Consider the following 23277-nt stretch of genomic DNA (forward strand, 5'->3'; position numbering starts at 1 on the left):
ACCGCTGAAAGATCTGCCCCTTCCAGGAAATGCCGGCGGATTGCCCCCCCGGGTGATTTGGGGGCTCTGCAGCCCTCGTTTAGCGGCGAGGATGCGGCGGATTACTTGGGAGCACTGAAGCAAACTATAAGTAAGCTTTTGCAGGCGAGGGCCACAAAATATTGTATCGAGGGCCGCAAATGGCCCGCGGGCCGCGAGTTTGAGACCCCTGCTTTAAAGGGAATCTGAAGTGAAATTAAACTTATGATATAATGATTTGTATGTGTATTACAGCTAATAAATAGAACTTTAGTAGCACAGATATGAGGCTCATATTGTTTCCAGTACATGATGTTAAGAAACTTCAGTTCTCTATGCAAAACAACTTATCTGAGCTCCGACTAATTTTGTCAGAGAGCAGTACTCTTTTCTAAAGCACTTATCTCAACCTGTCTCTCACTGTTTCTAGTTTGTTTAAGGTTCTACTGCAGAGCTAATGACCCTTTGAACTTTCCTGTTCATAGTTTAAAATACAGAGTATAGTTTGTAAACTGCAAATATTAAACAATGATCCAATGTTATAAAAAAAAGCTATATAACTGAAAATAAAAATGACACTTTTCCTTTCTACAAATGATCTATGAATTACCCGTACTATACATACAATTCATTCTATCTTAAAGGAACACTATCAATAATCAAGTGTTCTAAAATAACAATGTACAAATAATGTCTAAGTAGTTGTGTAAACATTTTACTACTTTTCATGTTAAATATCAGAGGCAAATGCTTTAATTCATTATGTGTAGATTTTAGCTGTATTGGAATGATTCATTTGCAAAGGCGAGTCTGCTTCAATATTACTGTTCTCTGCATGTGAGCCTACAGAGTTATATGAAAAGCCTTAGGTGTCAGGTTTCACACACAATTACAAATAAGATACATTTCCTCTGCTCTCCGTGCAGACAGCTCATTCAGAGAGAGACAGGCAGCTGCAGTTAAACTAGTGAGACCTGTCTCACATACAGGGTTCACAGATGTAGTGTGGGGGAATCCCCCCCCCCCTCCTGTGATGGTTCACTGGTCCGTCAGATTTGGTGTCAACGAAGTGTGAAAGAATTTTGATAACAGTAAACAAATTAGCAGTCAACTGTATACACCAGTAGTTAGTAGCACTTCCCAAACTAGTCTCATCTAAATTTAAAAAACAAATGTTAATGTATAGTGTTCGTTTAAATTTTTTTTACTTCAGTGTCACTTTAAGCGAGACACAAATACTTATCTCGGTAGAGGGAAGCCTTTGGATAGTCCAGAGGCTTCCCTGATTTTCTTGCGTTCCCTCTGTTCTTGCAGTGGAACCCTTAGAAAAAACCCTCACAGTAGCACAGAGCCACTCTTGCATGGCTGATTGCTCTGTGTGCTAGTGGCTTTGTGCTACCGCGCAGGAGCAATCCCTACTTGTGCCTGTACAAAATGGTTCTGCAAGTTACTTTTAGCAGATTATAGTTTATAGGCGTCACCCTGTTTTTCTTCTGGCAGGTAAAAGTAATAACCTTGATGAAGTCATGGACAGACTCTTATCTGCAAAGAAACATCAGAACAAACAGAAGATTCAAAGCCGAAATGCTGAGAAAGTTAACAAAGCCATACAAACAGATAAGCCTATGCAGGAACCAAACAAAGCACAAAGGAACAGTTTCTCTTTAAGTCATGCGCTGCCTGAACCCTCAGTGGACCTTCAGGAGTTGGCAGTTTCTCAGACAGTATCTGGAGCGGTGGAAAAGGCTTCTAGTCAAGTTCCTTTAGCTGAAAGTCTACCAGCAGCCCCGCCACATTCAGGTGTAGAGTCTACTTTATCGCCTCCACCTCCGCCACCTCCTCCATGCGGAATGCCACCTCCATTCCCTAGTTTAAATGAATTTCCTTCTCCCCCTCCCCCAATTCTAGGAGCAACCATATCACCGCCTCCCCCTCCCCCCTTGGCTGACTTAGGGAGCATGCCACCACCACCACCTCCTCCATTTCCTGTCATGGGTGGCCACATTCCACCACCTCCTTCACTTCCTAGCATGGGTGAGGTACCACCACCTCCTCCTCTTCCCAGCATGGGTGGCTTTCCACCACCACCCCCTCCTCTTCCCAGCATGGGTGGCTTTCCACCACCACCCCCTCCTCTTCCTAGCATGGGTGGCTTTCCACCACCACCTCCACCCCCTCCATTCCCTGGTATGGGTGGAATTCCCCCACCTCCTCCGTTTCCAGGCATGGGTGGTATTCCTCCACCACCTCCATTCCCTGGAATGGGACCTCCTCCACCGCCTCCATTCCCTGGTATGGGACCACCTCCACCACCTCCATTCCCTGGAATGGGATTATCTTCTGTAGGTGGCAATGAAGAAGTTGTGGTTGCCCGTGTGGATCAAGCATTGGGATATTCAAGACACTCTTACTTTAAGGTCAACAAGCCATCAACAAAAATGAAGAAACTAAACTGGCAAAAACTACCTCCTAATGTTGCTAAAGGTATGATTCTTTAACATATTACAGTACAAGCTTTTAAACTAGAAGTATTCTCTTTTGATTTTTTTTTTTTTCTGGTATCAATTTAGATCGACAAACCTAACATATTCTAAGGGATTTTGTTGTAGGCTTTGTTCACCCTAGCACTACATAAGCGTGCTAATCAACATGTTTCTAGTGCCTTAAAGTTTTACAGAACAACTTGTTGACAAACTACTCATTATTGAGATAGTTTGTCTTTGAACTATCCTCATTTATGCAGTGTGTTAAGAACCGGGCACAGATGTGTGGTCTCATAAGGATAAGTTACAATGCATGTGATGGAATTCTTACTTTGTGAACAACTGAAAATGGGGTTCACCACAAAACCCCATTATCTGCCAATGTAACTGTGTACATTTCTGAATGTCATGCAACTCATGAGAATGTGTCAGTTCCAGTGGTGTAGCAACTGGGGATGCAGATGTAGTAACTGTACAGAACCCCTGGACCAGAGGGGCTATTAAGGCTCTCTTGCAACTGCTTGATTAGCTCTTCATTGGTGCAGTGTTGGTAATGATCACCTCTATAGGTGCTTTGATTAGTTGTAACCATTAAAAGAATGTTCTCCTCCCCAGCTTACACCTCTGACAATGCAGTTGTCCTTGGCAGGTTTTGGTGCTCCATCTCAATTGGTATGCATAGAGCTTTTGGGGGTCGGGGGTCGGCAATGTAAAACTCGCATTAGGGCCCAGAACTCGTAGGCTACACCACTGGTCTGTTCATTACCGTATATCCTTGAATAGAAGTCGACCTAGTGTGTAAGTTGACCCAAAAATCTGACCCTCTTAAGCTGGATTTTTTTCACTGACTCAGGTATAAGTCTACCCACAAAGTTAATGGCTATACTTAGGGCCAGGAGGAGTTAACAGCTGCACTTGAGAACCAGTGTTTTCTTGGGATTTACTTTTATCAAGAAAGTGTCACTTACCACTGAGTAGATGGATTGTACACACGTTAGTGTGCTCAGTTTTACAGCCTTACAGGTTGGTAATGGATACCTCTAAAACCATATCAAAAGTAAGCTATGCAAAGCAGTGCTTTTCCAAGCAAAAGGTGATAGTGGGAGGGGGGGGGGGGGTGTTATATAGCATGCCTCTGCGAAGTTTGAGAGAGAGTTGCGCCCCCACCCCCTCCGCTGTGAGTCACAATTATAGGTCCGACTCGTTTTCAAGCCGACCCCTATACTTAGTGAGTCACACCTACGTTTCTAGACTTCTAGTCGAGTATATGCGGTACAAGGCACGGCATTCTGAAATGGCAGTGGAAGCAGTGGTAATCTGGTCCTGTGAATACTACAAGTAGCGTATCTGTCCAAAAGATGCACAAATGCAGTTAAAGTGCCCCTGTGTACCTACTGTAGGCACTAGTGTGCACAAATCTTATGAAATGTACACACTTGAAAGATTAATGAAAGATCTTAGACCAATTTTACCACCTTCCATGTAGTTAAACAATGTGTGTATGATGATCTGCAGATCTCATAGACTATGAATGCATTTTGCAGGAACAGACCTTTTGCAGATACTGATCTGTTGCATGTGTACAGCATCTTTGTGTGCAGCATCTTGCAAAGATTTTTATCTGATGGGGAGTTCAGCTCAATAGAATAGACTGTGTAGAGTATGGCTCTCATACTACATGGAAGGTGGAGAAACTGGTCTAAGATCTTTCATTAATCTTTCTAGTGTGTACACACCATTAAGGTAGCCATACACTGGTCGATTAGATTAGGTAGCCATACACTGGTGCCATTAGATCGACCAGCTGACAGATCCCTATCTGATCGAATCTGATCAGAGAGGGATCGTATGGCTGCCTTTACTGCAAACAGATTGTGAATCGATTTCAGCCTGAAACCGATTCACCATCTGCTGAGCTGCTCCTGCCGCCGTTCCCCCCCCCCCCCCCCCCCCGTATACATTACCTGATGCTGGCTCCGGGTCCTCTTCTCTGCATTGCACGGCTCTGTTCCGGATCCATTACGGCGCTTCCTGTGTTACTCCGTGACCAGGAAGTTCAAATAGAGCGCCCTCTATTAGAACTTCCTGGTCACTGCAGTGACACAGGAAGCGCTGGGATGGATGGAGCCGGAACAGAGCCGTGCAGCACGGAGAAGACGCCCGGGAGCCAGCCTCAGGTAATGTATACCTGATCGCATCGGCCGCCGCTAGCGACGCGCACTTACGCGCGGGCGATCGAGGGTAATTTCCCGCACGGCGCGATCGACGGACCGATCCGATTCCGGGGGGGAATCGGATCGGCGGCTGCGTTTACCGCGAACGATTGGCAGCAGATTCGATCCCAGGATCGAATCTGCTGTCGAAACGGCCGGGAATCGAGCCAGTGTATGGCTACCTTTAGACTTCAGTTCACTTTCAGCTTCCATTGAGTTTGTGACCCAGTCCGAAGAGGTTATTTTAGTCATGAGAGCATCTACAGTATGTTCTAAAATGTGTGTGCAATTTCACCAACTTTTGCATGGGGCCTGAATATCTTTTTCTTTTCTTCTTCTTCTACTGCTTAAATGCACAGGTACCAGCAGGGCCGGTTTAAGCAACAATGGGGCCCCAGGGCAAAATTAACCTGGGCCCCCCCCCCCCCAACATATACCCCGGAACAAAAATCGGCATTAGGGGACCTTTTTTGCAGCTGGTATAGTCAGGGTGTGAAGTCCCAATCGGTCAGAGCTCCACATTCTGGCTATCCCAGCCTGCATGGGGGACAAGGGTTTAAAAATTTTCAGGAGGTAGGACCGAACATAATTTAAAAAAAAAAAAATTCCCACACTCTAAACATAAACAAAAAATTGGGAAAATAGGAAAAATGCTAGGGATCTTCATACAGCCATATTGCGGCTGTATAGCGATCCCTGGCCAAAGCGCTGCGGCTGCGTATAGACCTCCTGGAAACCCCGTCAGGAAATTTATTGCGCTTTCGCTTGATGCATGTAAAATTACACTACCGTTAGGTTTGCTACTAAAAGTTATATTTACCGCATTTAAAACTATACTTTTTTTCTTTTAAACTTTAAAATCGATTTTCTCAAAAACTATAAGGTCTTTTTGAAAAATTGTTTTTTCCTCTTATTCCTAATGATCTCCTTAACAAATTTAGGGTTTCTAGCATTTAAGGTGAATTTGCTATTAACCATTAGAAGTCGGCAGGTTTTTAAATGTTTTTTTTTTCCTTTGAAACTTTAAAATCGATTTTCTCAAAAACTATAAGGCCGATTTGAAAAAAAAAATGTTTCCTCTTGTAGCTACTGGGGGCCCCTACAAACTCTGGGGCCCTGAGGCAGCTGCCTCCTTTGCCTTAGTGGTAGCGCCGGCCCTGGGTACCAGCACAGAAGAGATGATTTATTGACTGCCAATAATTCTAGTTTGCGTGCAGATTTAATTCGGAATTAGGCCAATTCAAGTTGCATACAATCTGAACTGCATGCACTTTGCATGGCAATTGTAAGCAAGCCAGATTTATTATCATCTCATTGGACATCTTTCCTGAGGAGTCAGGGCATAATGGTCTGGCTTGGATTGTCCGACAAGAAGTCAAAGGATCTCTCTACAGCCAGAAGCAGAGGTGGTGGTCTGAATTATAGTGAGGCTTGGAGGTCTGATGTTATCAGGAAGGGAGACAGAAATTACCCTAATATGAGAGGTCAGAGGATGAGGCGTTGCCATAAGCCACGTGATGTGGGCATGAGAATATAAAGCTTACTTCCTTAGGTTTGTTGTGTGGAACATCACGTGGAATGGTACAACACCTTAAAAAATATAGAGAAACAGGAGCCCAAATGGTGCACTATGTACATGAGGGGAAAGAGATGGGGGGGGGGGGGAGAGTGGTACTCACAATGAAGAGTAGCTAAGGGAACAACCAACCAATCAGGCAGATGGAAGATCACACTCACGTCTCCACTTGGGTAATATCCCAGATGTTCTAGAAATGATTACTCTCTTAAAAAAAAACAGGGGTATCAGCTGACAGTTGTATAACTGGGGACCAATGTTCCTCCAATTTCGGAATTTGAGAAACACAATAACTGGGAAAGAGACACCCTGTGTAAATAAAACTGAGTAAAAAACACACAAAATAGAGAAAAGAAAGGTGGCTTCCCTATAAGGTAAATATGAAAAAAGTGTGACAATGGCTGGCAACGCTTTTTGCAGGCTCTTGTCCTCAGGCCAATAAACCAATGCGGATTGTAATGACTGAGCAATTCAGACAATCATAGCTTGGCTCAGTCACTGCAATCAGCATGATCATCGGCCTGAGGAAGGGAGCTGGAGCTCGCACAATGCGTCACCAGCCATGGTCTCTTCATTTTTTTTATTTCTATTTTTTACCTGATGTCATTCTTAGAGGTAACCCTTTTTGGATTGTATGCCGGCTATGTGGTGCTGGGAATGGGGCTGCACTGAGAAACACTGCAATCTGTAGAGATGCTCAATGAGATGCAAATACCTTTGAGTTGATGCAACATCATGTACATTTTGAATGCAAATCTATGCAGCTTGAACATGAGCCAATCAAATCATGCTGAGGTAAAATGCAATTGGTCCATTTTCAAGCTGCATAAATTTGCATACAACATTTTCGTAATCCTGCATCAACTCGAAATTATTTGCATCTTATTGACCATCGTTCTCTGCATGGGCTGGTCCCCTATAGAACATATCAATACAGCGTTCCAAGCCTTCAGCTTTTCTTATAAGTCCATATGCCTCTTTCTTCCTCTAGACAGCCAGTCTATATGGGCCTCTGTAAGCACTTATCAGGAGTCTCCGGAACCCAATTATTCCAGTATTGAGCAGCTGTTTTGCCTTCCACAAGTCAAAGATAAAGAGACAACGCCGGTGAAGAAGCCACCTAAGGAGGTACAGTATCCCCTATGAACCACAATTAAACAATTAAAGGAACTTGAAGCGAGGGCTGGAACCCAGTAGAGCGATTTTATTTATTTTTGAGCGTTTAGGGAGGTTTTCAAAACGCTAGCAATTTCCCTAAACGCTCAGCTAATGTTAATGGATGGGCCAAATTCCATTGGAGGGATTGTGATTACCAAAATCGCAAAAGCAGGACATCCAGCATTTTTTAGAATTTTGCGTTAGCGTTTCTGAAAAGTATATAAACACTGCCGTAATCGCTCGTCAAAAACCTACACAGAGCGATTTTGCTAGCGTTTTTAAATTACTGCACATTGTAAAAAAAATTTAAATTAATTGAGAGGACCAATCCGAATTAAAAACGCTAATCGCATATCGCTACACAATTGCTGGCAAAACGCTTACACTTCTTAAAATCGCTACCAAAATCGCCAGAAGACGTTCATGAAATTGCTTACAAAACACTCATTGAAAACTCTAGCAATTGCGATTAGCGATATCGCTTTGTAGTGGGTTCCAGGCCTGAAAGGGATATGGAGGCTGCCATCTTCATTCTCTTATAAACAATGCCAGTTGCCTGTGTGAGCTTTTGGCTTTAGTTGTTTGAGTCACACACCTGTAACAAGTATATAGCCAGTGGAGTCAGAGCATCCGATCTGCATGCTCATTCTAGAACTGTGACTTGAAGCAAGCCTGAACTGAAAATGAATAAAAGTCATACTTACCTCTCGTGTAGTCCACTCATCAATCTTTTTCCTTTCTCATGTCCTGTTTGTCCACTGTGATCCATTTTGAAAATGGCGATGACCCGATAACTGTTTCCTAGTCAGCACACTGTTAAACTGTAATATCGCCCACTTGAGCCATAGGGAAACATGGACATTACCTTGCTCATCCACCGTCCTTTCAGTTATAACTGACAGCAACTGATAAATAACTGACAGCTTGTCAGAAATGGAAGGAATTGTTGTAAGAATTAATTGGTGAGCTTCTGTGAGGAACCGACGGCAAGGTAAGTAAGTTATATTCATTTGCAGGTACATCACGTGTTAATTTTACTCGGTTCAGGTTCACTTTAACACATCAGCACAGTAGCCGGGCAGCTGGCATTGTTTATAACAGAATGATGGCGGCAATGATTCCTTACACTTTAAGTTCCTTCAATGGCCTCAATTCACTAAGCAGTTTAGACTAGTCTACTGATGGTTTTTAGGTCTACTGACGGTTTGGTCAGTTGCATCAAAGGGGAATTCACTATTACCAAATGTTTTAGACCTGCTTTTAGACCTGGTCTACATTTGGGAACTAGGTTGGTAAGTAGCGATGACTGACATCGTTCTCCTTTGATGAGCTCTCCTCTGCATATAATTAAACTCCTGTATAATTAATTCAAAAGGTTCCATTCTCACATCTAAAATACCTCACAGAATTACTTTACCTACAGAAATCAGCTGGTCTAATCTCTGTCAGAAAAAGCGGGCGTGTTTACTCGTTTGCCTTTGTGAATTGTGTAATTACTGAATGTTGAGCCCAATCTACACGATCCGATTCTATTTACGATCCGATTAAATCCAACATGTCCGATCGGGATGCGATTCAATTCGATTTGCCATTGTAAAACAATGGCAACTCGAATCGAATCCTGATCGAACATGTCGGATTTAACCTCCCTGGCGGTTTTTTTTTTGGTACACGCAGCTAGCACTTTGCTAGCTGCGTGTACAAACTGATCGCCGCCACTACCCGCCGCTCCCCCCCCCCCCCCCCCCCAGACCCCTTGCACGGCCTGACCTATCAGTGCCAGGCAGTGCTGAGGGGTGGATCTGGACTCCCGATGACGTCACGACGTCGAAGACGACCGTCGCCATGGCGCCGGGGGGAAGCCAAACAGGAAATTCCGTTCTGAATGGGATTTCCTGTTTGCGCTGATTGCCGGAGGCGATCGGAGGGGGTGGGGGGATGCCTTTGCACAGCGGCTATCATGTGGCTAGCGCTAGGCTAGCTACATGATAAAAAAAAAAGTGCTGCACTGCCCCCTGGCGGTTTTAATAGACCGCCAGGGAGGTTAATCGGATCGCACAAAGAATCGTAATCAAATTGCACAAAGAATCGTATTGTGTAGATGGGGCTTTAGACCAGGTCTAAAAACAGCTTTAAAGCATTACACCAAACCATCAGTAGACTAAAAACCATCTGTAGACTAGACTAAACTGCTTAGTGAATTCAGGCCAAGTGTGCTGCTTACCTTCGGTGTTCTTCCATTAATCTTTCTTTTGTATTTACATAAACAGATTTCATTTTTGGACCCCAAGAAAAATCTCAACTTGAACATATTTTTGAAACAGTTTAAAAGGTAAGTGTTTGTTTTTTGTATTTTCATGTTTTCTGTAAAATGATGCATAATATATATAATGTAGTGCTTCACTGTTGTGACCCTGTAAATAACCCTGGATAGTTGTATCTAGGAAAGATTTATTTATTGGTTATTAAAGCACAAGTTCGTGCACACTTTTTATATACTTTACAATCTGAATTACATATAAGCTAAAAAAGAAAAATGCTTTCTGTACCAGTTTATAGATCCTCATCGTGTACTCAGATACCTACAACTACCTTCTCATTTATCGCCACAAGTCAGTCTGGAGATCTATATTTAGGCATAGGCCACCTAGGCATGTGTATTGGTTGCCACCTTTTGGCCAGGGCATGTGTTGCATGCTGAGCCAGTAGTACAGTAGCCTCAGAGAAAAGAGCAGATAGGAGAACCTGTATAGCTCTCTTATTGCTGGAGTAACACAGTTGATGTGTGGAAGCAGAGTAGCAAAGCCGTAAGACGCCCTTTGGACAAATCCGATTCTGAAAATTATATGGCAAGATTACAGCAGATTGAGAGGCAGAACTCCATAAGCATGTGAAGTCATGATACTTCATGCAATAAACTGCAGCAGACTCCAAAGGACCCCTTAACCAGTTCATGATTTCAGAATTCTTCCCCTGACTTGCCCATGCTCATTTGTCGATGTGGTGAGAACCACAAAGGACAGCTTCCAGCAAGCAGAGCCCTATGCTCTATACTAGCTGCTAGATAATGTGATAGCACAATGTGACTGTCAATCTCTGGAGCTGCTGAGGGTAGTTGGTTGCCACAGTCAGGTCAAATTTGTATGGCATGTCATTGTATGCTTTTGAAGCTGAATTCCAAGATTGCAAGTTTTCTAATAGTATTACTGTACCTATGTATTATTATTATTTTTAATTTTTTTATTTTTTTTGTAAACCAATATACTAAAAAATTATATTGAATGACCTCCACTAGCCTGTTACTTGCTGCTAGGAACAGCACTTTACTGCAGTTTTAAAGGGAACTCGATAGTGATATAGAGGCTGTCATATTGATTTCCTTCTAAAACAAAATGCAAGTTACCTGACTGTCCTCTTGAACCTGCATTTCTAACACTTTTAGCCATAGACCCTGAACAGGCATGCAGATGAGGTGCTCTGACTCAAGTCTGACTGGAATAGCCACATGTTTGTTTCAGGTGTGATTCTGACACTACTGGGGTCAGAGCAGGATGCCTGGCAGCTGGTATTCTTGAGACGGCAGCCTTCCTACCACTCTTGGCTCGGGTTCACTTTAATGACGCAGCTCTCTGAAAGCAACCTAGCTGTATTATCAGAGAATATGCAATTCCATTGATTTAGCTTGAATACTTTCTAGCTTTAGAAGGACAGCCTGGCCAGTAGTCCAGCCACCCTAGACTGAGGTCTGTGTGGTCGTTCCTGATAACGATAACCAGTCCTTCAAATTCGGGTTCAGATGGAGGGATCTGCTCAGAAATGCTCTGATCATTAATCCAGCTACTTTTTTTGTCTTGCAGTTCCAATGAAGAAATAGTGGGGCTGATTGAGAAGGGAGATCGATCAAAGTTCGATATCGAAATACTAAAACAGTTCCTCAAGCTGATGCCTGAAAAGCATGAGGTGAATAGCTGAATAGCTACTACTGTTACCACTGTGTTACCACAGTGCTGCCTTCTAGCATAGCATGCCTGTGATAGTAGCACCGCCACAGTGCTGCCTTCTAGCATAGCATGCCTGTGATAGTAGCACCGCCACAGTGCTGCCTTCTAGCATAGCATGCCTGTGATAGTAGCACCGCCACAGTGCTGCCTTCTAGCATAGCATGCCTGTGATAGTAGCACTACCACAGTGCTGCCTTCTAGCATAGCATGCCTGTGATAGTAGCACCGCCACAGTGCTGCCTTCTAGCATAGCATGCCTGTGATAGTAGCACTACCACAGTGCTGCCTTCTAGCATAGCATGCCTGTGATAGTAGCACTGCCACAGTGCTGTCTTCTAGCAATAGCATGCCTGTGATAGTAGCACCGCCACAGTGCTGCCTTCTAGCAATAGCATGCCTGTGATAGTAGCACCGCCACAGTGCTGCCTTCTAGCATAGCATGCCTGTGATAGTAGCACCGCCACAGTGCTGCCTTCTAGCAATAGCATGCTTGTGATAGTAGCACTGCCACAGTGCTGCCTTCTAGCATAGCATGCCTGTGATAGTAGCACTGCCACAGTGCTGCCTTCTAGCAATAGCATGCCTGTGATAGTAGCACTGCCACAGTGCTGCCTTCTAGCAATAGCATGCCTGTGATAGTAGCACTGCCACAGTGCTGCCTTCTAGCAATAGCATGCCTGTGATAGTAGCACCGCCACAGTGCTGCCTTCTAGCATAGCATGCCTGTGATAGTAGCACCGCCACAGTGCTGCCTTCTAGCATAGCATGCCTGTGATAGTAGCACTGCCACAGTGCTGCCTTCTAGCAATAGCATGCCTGTGATAGTAGCACCGCCACAGTGCTGCCTTCTAGCAATAGCATGCTTGTGATAGTAGCACTGCCACAGTGCTGCCTTCTAGCATAGCATGCCTGTGATAGTAGCACTGCCACAGTGCTGCCTTCTAGCAATAGCATGCCTGTGATAGTAGCACTGCCACAGTGCTGCCTTCTAGCAATAGCATGCCTGTGATAGTAGCACTGCCACAGTGCTGCCTTCTAGCAATAGCATGCCTGTGATAGTAGCACCGCCACAGTGCTGCCTTCTAGCATAGCATGCCTGTGATAGTAGCACCGCCACAGTGCTGCCTTCTAGCATAGCATGCCTGTGATAGTAGCACTGCCACAGTGCTGTCTTCTAGCATAGCATGCCTGTGATAGTAGCACCGCCACAGTGCTGCCTTCTAGCAATAGCATGCCTGTGATAGTAGCACCGCCACAGTGCTGCCTTCTAGCAATAGCATGCCTGTGATAGTAGCACCGCCACAGTGCTGCCTTCTAGCAATAGCATGCTTGTGATAGTAGCACCGCCACAGTGCTGCCTTCTAGCAATAGCATGCCTGTGATAGTAGCACTGCCACAGTGCTGCCTTCTAGCAATAGCATGCCTGTGATAGTAGCACCGCCACAGTGCTGCCTTCTAGCATAGCATGCCTGTGATAGTAGCACCGCCACAGTGCTGCCTTCTAGCATAGCATGCCTGTGATAGTAGCACTGCCACAGTGCTGCCTTCTAGCAATAGCATGCCTGTGATAGTAGCACCGCCACAGTGCTGCCTTCTAGCATAGCATGCCTGTGATAGTAGCACCGCCACAGTGCTGCCTTCTAGCAATAGCATGCCTGTGATAGTAGCACTGCCACAGTGCTGCCTTCTAGCATAGCATGCCTGTGATAGTAGCACCGCCACAGTGCTGCCTTCTAGCATAGCATGCCTGTGATAGTAGCACCGCCACAGTGCTGCCTTCTAGCATAGCATGCCTGTGATAGTAGCACCGCCACAGTGCTGCCTTCTAGCATAGCATGCCTGTGATAGTAGCACTGCCACAGTGCTGCCTTCTAGCAATAGCATGCCTGTGATAGTAGCACCGCCACAGTGCTGCCTTCTAGCATAGCATGCCTGTGATAGTAGCACTGCCACAGTGCTGTCTTCTAGCATAGCATGCCTGTGATAGTAGCACCGCCACAGTGCTGCCTTCTAGCAATAGCATGCCTGTGATAGTAGCACCGCCACAGTGCTGCCTTCTAGCAATAGCATGCCTGTGATAGTAGCACCGCCACAGTGCTGCCTTCTAGCAATAGCATGCTTGTGATAGTAGCACCGCCACAGTGCTGCCTTCTAGCAATAGCATGCCTGTGATAGTAGCACTGCCACAGTGCTGCCTTCTAGCAATAGCATGCCTGTGATAGTAGCACCGCCACAGTGCTGCCTTCTAGCATAGCATGCCTGTGATAGTAGCACCGCCACAGTGCTGCCTTCTAGCATAGCATGCCTGTGATAGTAGCACCGCCACAGTGCTGTCTTCTAGCATAGCATGCCTGTGATAGTAGCACCGCCACAGTGCTGCCTTCTAGCATAGCATGCCTGTGATAGTAGCACCGCCACAGTGCTGCCTTCTAGCAATAGCATGCCTGTGATAGTAGCACTGCCACAGTGCTGCCTTCTAGCAATAGCATGCCTGTGATAGTAGCACTGCCACAGTGCTGCCTTCTAGCAATAGCATGCCTGTGATAGTAGCACTGCCACAGTGCTGCCTTCTAGCAATAGCATGCCTGTGATAGTAGCACCGCCACAGTGCTGCCTTCTAGCATAGCATGCCTGTGATAGTAGCACTGCCACAGTGCTGTCTTCTAGCATAGCATGCCTGTGATAGTAGCACCGCCACAGTGCTGCCTTCTAGCATAGCATGCCTGTGATAGTAGCACCGCCACAGTGCTGCCTTCTAGCAATAGCATGCCTGTGATAGTAGCACTGCCACAGTGCTGCCTTCTAGCAATAGCATGCCTGTGATAGTAGCACTGCCACAGTGCTGCCTTCTAGCAATAGCATGCCTGTGATAGTAGCACCGCCACAGTGCTGCCTTCTAGCATAGCATGCCTGTGATAGTAGCACCGCCACAGTGCTGCCTTCTAGCAATAGCATGCCTGTGATAGTAGCACTGCCACAGTGCTGCCTTCTAGCAATAGCATGCCTGTGATAGTAGCACCGCCACAGTGCTGCCTTCTAGCATAGCATGCCTGTGATAGTAGCACCGCCACAGTGCTGCCTTCTAGCATAGCATGCCTGTGATAGTAGCACCGCCACAGTGCTGCCTTCTAGCATAGCATGCCTGTGATAGTAGCACTGCCACAGTGCTGCCTTCTAGCATAGCATGCCTGTGATAGTAGCACTGCCACAGTGCTGCCTTCTAGCAATAGCATGCCTGTGATAGTAGCACCGCCACAGTGCTGCCTTCTAGCATAGCATGCCTGTGATAGTAGCACTGCCACAGTGCTGCCTTCTAGCAATAGCATGCTTGTGATAGTAGCACCGCCACAGTGCTGTCTTCTAGCATAGCATGCCTGTGATAGCAGCACTACCACAGTGCTGTCTTCTAGCATAGCATGCCTGTGATAGTAGCACCGCCACAGTGCTGCCTTCTAGCATAGCATGCCTGTGATAGTAGCACTGCCACAGTGCTGCCTTCTAGCAATAGCATGCCTGTGATAGTAGCACCGCCACAGTGCTGCCTTCTAGCATAGCATGCCTGTGATAGTAGCACCGCCACAGTGCTGCCTTCTAGCAATAGCATGCCTGTGATAGTAGCACTGCCACAGTGCTGCCTTCTAGCAATAGCATGCCTGTGATAGTAGCACTGCCACAGTGCTGCCTTCTAGCAATAGCATGCCTGTGATAGTAGCACCGCCACAGTGCTGCCTTCTAGCATAGCATGCCTGTGATAGTAGCACCGCTACAGTGCTGCCTTCTAGCAATAGCATGCCTGTGATAGTAGCACTGCCACAGTGCTGCCTTCTAGCAATAGCATGCCTGTGATAGTAGCACTGCCACAGTGCTGCCTTCTAGCAATAGCATGCCTGTGATAGTAGCACTGCCACAGTGCTGCCTTCTAGCAATAGCATGCCTGTGATAGTAGCACTGCCACAGTGCTGCCTTCTAGCAATAGCATGCCTGTGATAGTAGCACTGCCACAGTGCTGCCTTCTAGCAATAGCATGCCTGTGATAGTAGCACTGCCACAGTGCTGCCTTCTAGCATAGCATGCCTGTGATAGTAGCAGTGCTAACAGTGCTGGCTTCTAGCATTGCATGCCTGTGATTGTAGTGCTGTCTTCAAGCATAGCATGCCTGTTATCTTAGCGCTGCCATAGTGCTGCCTTCTAGCATAGCATGCATGTGATAATAGCGCTGCCACAGAGCTGCCTTCTAGCATAGCATGCCTGTGATAGTAGCGCTCCCACAGTGCTGCCTTAGTATAGCATGCCTGTGATAGCAGTGCTGCCATAATGCTGTCTTCTAGAATAAAATGCCTGTGATAGCGTTACCACAGTGCTGTCTTCTTTTACCTTTGCATGCCTGTGATAACTTGGTTTGTGAATTAAGATTTTTTTTTTTATTATTTACAGGTGGAAAATCTAAAAACATTCCAGGAAGATAATTCCAAGTTATCCAATGCTGACCGATTTTACCTGTTTCTGCTTGGCGTCCCAAAGTGAGTGGATATTTTCCTAGAATGTCACTCTCTGGCTTTTATTCAATTCACTTTTACCCTTAAGTGATAATATTGTATCTTCTGTTTTAAAGTGGTATGAAAAGATTTTTCTATAGCATAAAACCTACTAAAAGGTGGGAAAATGGTAGCAGAACAGCATTCCAACAGTTAAACACAACACTTTCTTCTTCAGTGGGAAGCTTGTATCCAAATCTGAAGTTGAGGAAGTGATTGCATTATCTTGTTTCCTTATCAGCCACAATTAGTAAACATTGCACTGTGTTTCAGCTGAACACAAGCAGAAAATGTACACATGAGAAATTCTCACTGGATATAGTCTAATCTATAAATACAGCAGCTATGCAATAAAGCAACAAAGGCAGTTTTCAGAGCAGATAAACCGTACTTTGGGAACTTGTATTTTGTAAACTGATGAATAATACTTGTGCAAAAGGCAAATATGATAAATCTACAGGATGCCACACCTAATTACCACATTGATTTCACCTGCACTGGTTGGTAACCCACTGTTGGTTCCTGGTCACCCTTTAAGTATCTGCTGCTTAGCGATGGAAAATCTATCATCTGTATGTTACTTTATAACTGTATATTGCCAAATAGTGGTGTGAGGATTGTTATGGTCAGTGATAAGAGAAAATGCCGGTATTCTTTTTGCATTCATTTTTGCGAAAATAATGTAAAAGTTCATGTTAAAAGGTGTCTTGGTTTTTTGTTTGCATTTTTGCTATTTTTCGCGGTAAAAGCAGTCATTTTTTTCATATCGGAATTTTTTCTTTCCTTTGACCATATTGAGAAATACAATGTATTTGGCGAATATATTCTCAAAATCTAAAATGGCATTGGTGAAAATTCTCAAGTAACGCGCTAGTTATGGAGAGAGTGAGCGCTGTGAGAGATGCAGTTGAGACTGTGCTATAGGGTTTCATGTTACGGAACACGGCGCTATAACAGACGTGTTAATTTATTCATGAACCATAGAGGAGCATACATATGAAATCACCGCAGGGAGACTTGGCCGCAGGATACAGCCGATATATGACTTATCCTGCTGCTGCACAAGTTCCGGCCGTGTTAATGACTATTCCCCCTCCAGGTCCATGTGGACAGTGGGTAATTATGTAATTTGGCTTACAGCTATTGCTGGAGGCCGAATTACAGTGTTTTTAAAAGTAACTTCAGCTCCGTTTTCTGACAGCGCCGAAGATACTGTGCGCCGCTATAGCCGTAATTCCTATTACGGTTTATGGTGATGGCGGCTGCGCCCAAATCTCCTGCGCTGTTATAGAGGGAACCCTTTGAGGGCCACACAACAAGCACTAGCGGGCTGCATACAGCCCCGGAGCAGCCATGAGTCTGGATTTGTGATGTTTTGGCAATGCAGAGAGATCCTCATTCACAAACCCTCCGCTTCATATGATGTTTTCTGTTTCCAGCTACCAGCTCCGCATTGAGTGTATGCTGGCCTGTGAGGAGACAAACGTCATGCTGGACATGCTACGGCCAAAGGCGCAGACAGTCAGCTCGGCCTGTGACGGTAACTACATCCAACATTCTTTGTTACAGCCGCTGCTGTGCTTATTCATTCTAGTCAGCTACATGCAAATTGTGCGGCTATTTTTATCACCGTGGAGCGGCTTTAAATACCTGTCTTACTAATGAGTGCTTCTTTTTTTTTATTTTTTCTCCCTCCAGATATTCTGAGCAGTCACAGACTTCCCTTGTTTTGTCAGCTCGTCCTAAAAGTCGGGAACTTCTTAAACTATGTGAGTATCGGCTAATTATACTTCCTGAATATTAAACCTATTTTGTATTGTGTTACCTTGGAAACTAATATTTTGCCGTAGAACATACATTTCAAATCCTGCATTGAAGGAAGCTGACTGGCTTGGCATCGCTATATACAAACTATGGAAATAGTCTTTGATGCTCTCTTTATTTCTAGGAACAGTCAGTTTATAGAGTTGGCTTCGTTCTTAAGATCCAAAGCCACAAATTTAGTCAAATAGAGAAAATACGTTCATGCTAGGATATAATACAGAACTGAGTTGTTAGCTTGTGCTAATAATATAAATCTTTATTGGAAAACAATAGCACATAAAAACAATTAAAAACCAAAGAGTGGGTGAAAGCTGAGTAATATAATACTAAACAGCAGAGAATACCTAACAAATACAATACTAGCAAAATGCATCAAATCTTGCATAATCTCTACAACACCCACATGTGCTGGACACAGTAAGGCCCAGTTCACATCAGATTTTAAAGCCAAGCAGATCCGGTAATGCAGATCCGATTTCCGCTTCACCGGATCCGTAAGGCTTCAATCACACTGGCTAAAGGATCCGTGAAAACCGATCTAATCACCGGTCAATCAGATCCATTTTCACTTCGATCCGTGCACCTGGATGGGTGAGGGAGGGTTAACTTACCATGCTTCTGTCTTCCTCCTTGTGTCTCACGTCGCGTCACATGACTACCACACTTCCTACTTCAACCGGGAAGGAGGTAGTTTGGTAGTCACGTGATGTGGGACACAATAGGGGAAGAAGATGGAAGCCTGGTAAGAAACCCCTCCCTCACCCACCCGCTTACACGCTCAGGTACACAATCCCCCCCCCCCCCCCAAACCCCCACTCCCAGTGGAGCGTAACGCCCAGCCCCCCTCAGTGTATTAACCTTACGAACAGTCCGTTTTGTTCACTGGTGCGAAGAAACGTTCTGTTTTCTCATTGCCCCCAGTGCAGGGCTTCATCTTCCTGTGGGCTCAGTGGTCTGGAAAATTTGGTACTGCAGCAAAGTTGCGTTCCATTCAGTGGAGTGAACGGACGCATGTGAACGGTTCCATAGGTTAACATTGGATGTGTTCACATCCATACAGTATCCATTACGGTCTGCTTTTTAATGCTAATGTGAACCAGGCCTTGCAAGATAAATACCTGCAGCCCAAAAAAATGCCTGTGCATGCAATGCCACCACTATCGCCACATAAATACTGCAATAAATCTGCTGTGCCATCTGTAATAATTTGCTCACCAGTATCAGATCAAATGGCAATAGTACTGACCGGTCAGGACAAAGAGAGAAAAAAAACAGGATACTTACTGTGGCGTGTACAGTAGTGAAAGGTCGTCCTGCGCTGGCACTCTGTCCCCCGAAAAACTACCCATGCGTTCTGTGGCACCCACCACTTTCTCAGTCGGGGGGACAGAGTGACAGCAAGGGATGATCTTTTACTACATGGTATCCATGGCAACAGGTTCTGTTATTTCTAATATTGCATAAATGAAACTTTTTCTTTAGCAATTTATTCTTACTTTTTATTTTCCAAAATTGCGTTTCTGGTGATTACATCTCTCTTAATCTGTCTTCTAGGGTAGCCACACTGGAAATGCCAATGGGTTTAAAATAAGCACCTTATTAAAGCTGACCGAAACAAAGGCAAACCAGACCCGTATAACTCTGCTGCACCATATCTTAGAGGTAATGTATAGAGTTTGATCAGTACTATTGTTGTGATTATTGCCCTCCCTTTTATAAAGCATAAAGGCTGGTTTACACTGTGCTGGAACAGCAGCATATCTGTACAGCACGCTATGTACGCGATGCACATTGGTGTTTTCCACATCCACTGCACTACCGAGCGGATCATTACGCAGGTTGAGTTTGTGCGCTTGTGCTAATGCAACAAACAAACCCAGATATTGTAGACCGACATGTTACCTGGTCCATGCAAGTAGCTACATTAGTTGTAAAATATTGACCTACAGCAGTACAAATAAATAATAATCTCAACCTACCCAGTTCAATAACCAAGAAGTACCAGATTTTTATGTAGAAGGCTAAAAAGGCTGTCCTCTGAGGACAGTCAGTGACATGGCTATGTACTCTGTAAACTGCTGTGGAAAATGCCAAGTACATAATAATAATAATTGTTTTCTGGCATTCTTAATGCCTGATAGTTATCATGGCTGCATAGTGTGCTGGTTAAGGGCTCCGCCAGTGACACAGGAGACCAGGGTTTGAATCTCGGCTCTTCCTGTTCAGTAAGCCAGTGCGTGAGGCGACATTGGGCAATACTTCCTAATACGTGGGCTCTAGTGGCTGCAGCTCTGGCGCTTTGAGTCCACCAGGAGAAAAGTGCGATATCCATGCTCTGTGTTGTCTTGTCATGCTTCCCCAAAGGAAAGCATTCGGTCCAACCTGCATGTCCATTGGTCATCTGCCGGCTGCTCTAGGAAGTGGTTTTCATTTCAGGAAGGTGGACAGTGTTCCTTTCCCCTCCAGAGGCCAAGAAATGCATCCAGAGCCTGAGGAAGACCACACAGCCCAGAGCAGCAGAGATTTGATATATGACTTGGTGTGCTTAGGGGGGTATCTGTGCACCATAAACCAGCGGGTTTAGATGCATTTTCAGAGGCAAAAACAAATGGCTTTCATGACTCTGTTCACTGTCCAGACGTGATGCAGAAGGAGATGCGCAGATTCGTTTTAGCAAGTTCAAACTGTCTGGCAATGTGTGTAAGTTGCCTCTAGGGGGCTCTGCACAGCTCTGTTGGTAGTCACTTAGATGTGGCCTGGTCTTAGGACGCCCCCTCTATTATTTATATAGTGCTGACATTTTCCGCAGCGCTGTACAGATTTTATAGTCTTGTCACTAACTCTCCCTCAGAGGGGCTCACAGTCTAATCCCTACCATAGTCTTATGCAGTGGCTTAGCAATAGGGGGTGCAGAGGTTGCAGCCGCATTGGGGCCCTTGGGCCAGAGGGGCCCCCGAGGGGCCTTCCCTCAACCACAGTATTCGCTCTCTATTAGTCCTGTGCTGGTAATAATCACTTCTATAGATGCTATAGTAGTAATCAGGGGCGTCGCTAGCCCCCAATCTGTCCTGGGGTGCCACGGATCTCCCGGCCGGCGGCCGCCGCTGCCCCGCTCTGCCCTGCTCCGCTGTCCCCGCCATTCAGACCTCGATCAGTGCCGGGCGAAGAGATAGAGCGGGCGCTAGGACCTAGCGGACACCGCTGATATGCGGAAGTGACATCACTTCCGCATATTTGTGCCCGGCGCCCGCTCTATCTGGTCGGGTCGCCTGCTGATCCTGAGGTCTGACGCGGCAAGGTAGGTGGGGTGGGGAGTGCGCCTGTCACTCACTACCTAACGGGGGTCCCTGTCACTCACTCACTACCTAACGGGGGTCCCTCCTGTCACTCACTACCCAACTGGGGGTCCCTCCTGTCACTCACTACCCAACTGGGGGTCCCTGCTGTCACTCACTACCCAACTGGGGGTCCCTGCTGTCACTCACTACCCAACTGGGGGTCCCTGCTGTCACTACCCAACTGGGGGTCCCTGCTGTCACTCACTACCCAACTGGGGGTCCCTGCTGTCACTCACTACCCAACTGGGGGTCCCTGCTGTCACTCACTACCCAACTGGGGGTCCCTGCTGTCACTCACTACCCAACTGGGGGTCCCTGCTGTCACTCACTACCCAACTGGGGGTCCCTGCTGTCACTCACTACCCAACTGGGGGTCCCTGCTGTCACTACCCAACTGGGGGTCCCTGCTGTCACTCACTACCCAACTGGGGGTCCCTGCTGTCACTCACTACCCAACTGGGGGTCCCTGCTGTCACTCACTACCCAACTGGGGGTCCCTGCTGTCACTCACTACCCAACTGGGGGTCCCTGCTGTCACTCACTACCCAACTGGGGGTCCCTGCTGTCACTCACTACCCAACTGGGGGTCCCTGCTGTCACTCACTACCCAACTGGGGGTCCTTGCTGTCACTCACTACCCAACTGGGGGTCCCTGCTGTCACTCACTACCCAACTGGGGGTCCCTGCTGTCACTCACTACCCAACTGGGGGGCGCCTGTCACTACCTACACTGGGGGGCGCCTGTCACTACCTACACTGGGGGGCGCCTGTCACTACCTACACTGGGGGGCGCCTGTCACTACCTACACTGGGGGGCGCCTGTCACTACCTACACTGGGGGGCGCCTGTCACTACCTACACTGGGGGGCGCCTGTCACTACCTACACTGGGGGGCGCCTGTCACTACCTACACTGGGGGGCGCCTGTCACTACCTACACTGGGGGGCGCCTGTCACTACCTACACTGGGGGGCGCCTGTCACTACCTACACTGGGGGGCGCCTGTCACTACCTACACTGGGGGGCGCCTGTCACTACCTACACTGGGGGGCGCCTGTCACTACCTACACTGGGGGGCGCCTGTCACTACCTACACTGGGGGGCGCCTGTCACTACCTACACTGGGGGGCGCCTGTCACTACCTACACTGGGGGGCGCCTGTCACTACCTACACTGGGGGGCGCCTGTCACTACCTACACTGGGGGGCGCCTGTCACTACCTACACTGGGGGGCGCCTGTCACTACCTACACTGGGGGGCGCCTGTCACTACCTACACTGGGGGGCGCCTGTCACTACCTACACTGGGGGGCGCCTGTCACTACCTACACTGGGGGGCGCCTGTCACTACCTACACTGGGGGGCTCCTGTCACTACCTACACTGGGGGGCTCCTGTCACTACCTACACTGGGGGGCTCCTGTCACTACCTACACTGGGGGGCTCCTGTCACTACCTACACTGGGGGGCTCCTGTCACTACCTACACTGGGGGGCTCCTGTCACTACCTACACTGGGGGGCTCCTGTCACTACCTACACTGGGGGGCTCCTGTCACTACCTACACTGGGGGGCTCCTGTCACTACCTACACTGGGGGGCTCCTGTCACTACCTACACTGGGGGGCTCCTGTCACTACCTACACTGGGGGGCTCCTGTCACCACCTACACTGGGGGGCTCCTGTCACCACCTACACTGGGGGGCTCCTGTCACCACCTACACTGGGGGGCTCCTGGCGCTACCTTAACTAGGGGGCACCTGTCACTGCCTAAACTATCCAGGCCAGCCAGCCCAGCATGACCACCAGCCAACCAGCCCAGAATCACTATCAAAAAGGCCACAGAATCACCACCAGTCAGGCCAGCATTTACATCAACCAGCTAAGCACAGCCCAGCATCACAGCCAGCCAACCCAGCCACAACAGCGGCCACAGCATCACCACCAGCCCGGCCACAGCATCACTGCCAGGCTTTTCAGCTCACACATCATCCCCAATCCAGCCAAAAACAGTATTGCCAGCCAGGCACAGCAGCCAGTAGAGGAGAATTCAGAAGCCAGGTGAGAGGTGTCTACCATATTAAGGGGGCATTCTGCCTATTTATGTGAAATGTTGTCTATTTTTATGTGCCTCAT

The 23277-nt window shown here is 46.8% G+C and overlaps 1 protein-coding gene across 3 annotated transcripts in view; it reads left to right on the forward strand.

The window, feature by feature from the left end:
• The window catches only part of INF2 (inverted formin 2), a 189828-nt gene that overhangs the window by 121044 nt on the left and 45507 nt on the right, over positions 1-23277 (forward strand). For all 3 annotated transcript variants that reach the window (XM_068254230.1, XM_068254231.1, XM_068254232.1), the window contains exons 8-15: positions 1519-2502; positions 7282-7418; positions 9719-9780; positions 11306-11408; positions 15884-15969; positions 17424-17524; positions 17683-17753; positions 19363-19470. In XM_068254230.1, coding sequence (XP_068110331.1) covers positions 1519-2502; positions 7282-7418; positions 9719-9780; positions 11306-11408; positions 15884-15969; positions 17424-17524; positions 17683-17753; positions 19363-19470 — 1652 coding nt within the window. The remainder of the gene's footprint in view (positions 1-1518; positions 2503-7281; positions 7419-9718; positions 9781-11305; positions 11409-15883; positions 15970-17423; positions 17525-17682; positions 17754-19362; positions 19471-23277) is intronic.

Source organism: Hyperolius riggenbachi, chromosome 9 (assembly GCF_040937935.1).
Source record: "Hyperolius riggenbachi isolate aHypRig1 chromosome 9, aHypRig1.pri, whole genome shotgun sequence".
Lineage (NCBI taxonomy): Eukaryota > Metazoa > Chordata > Amphibia > Anura > Hyperoliidae > Hyperolius > Hyperolius riggenbachi.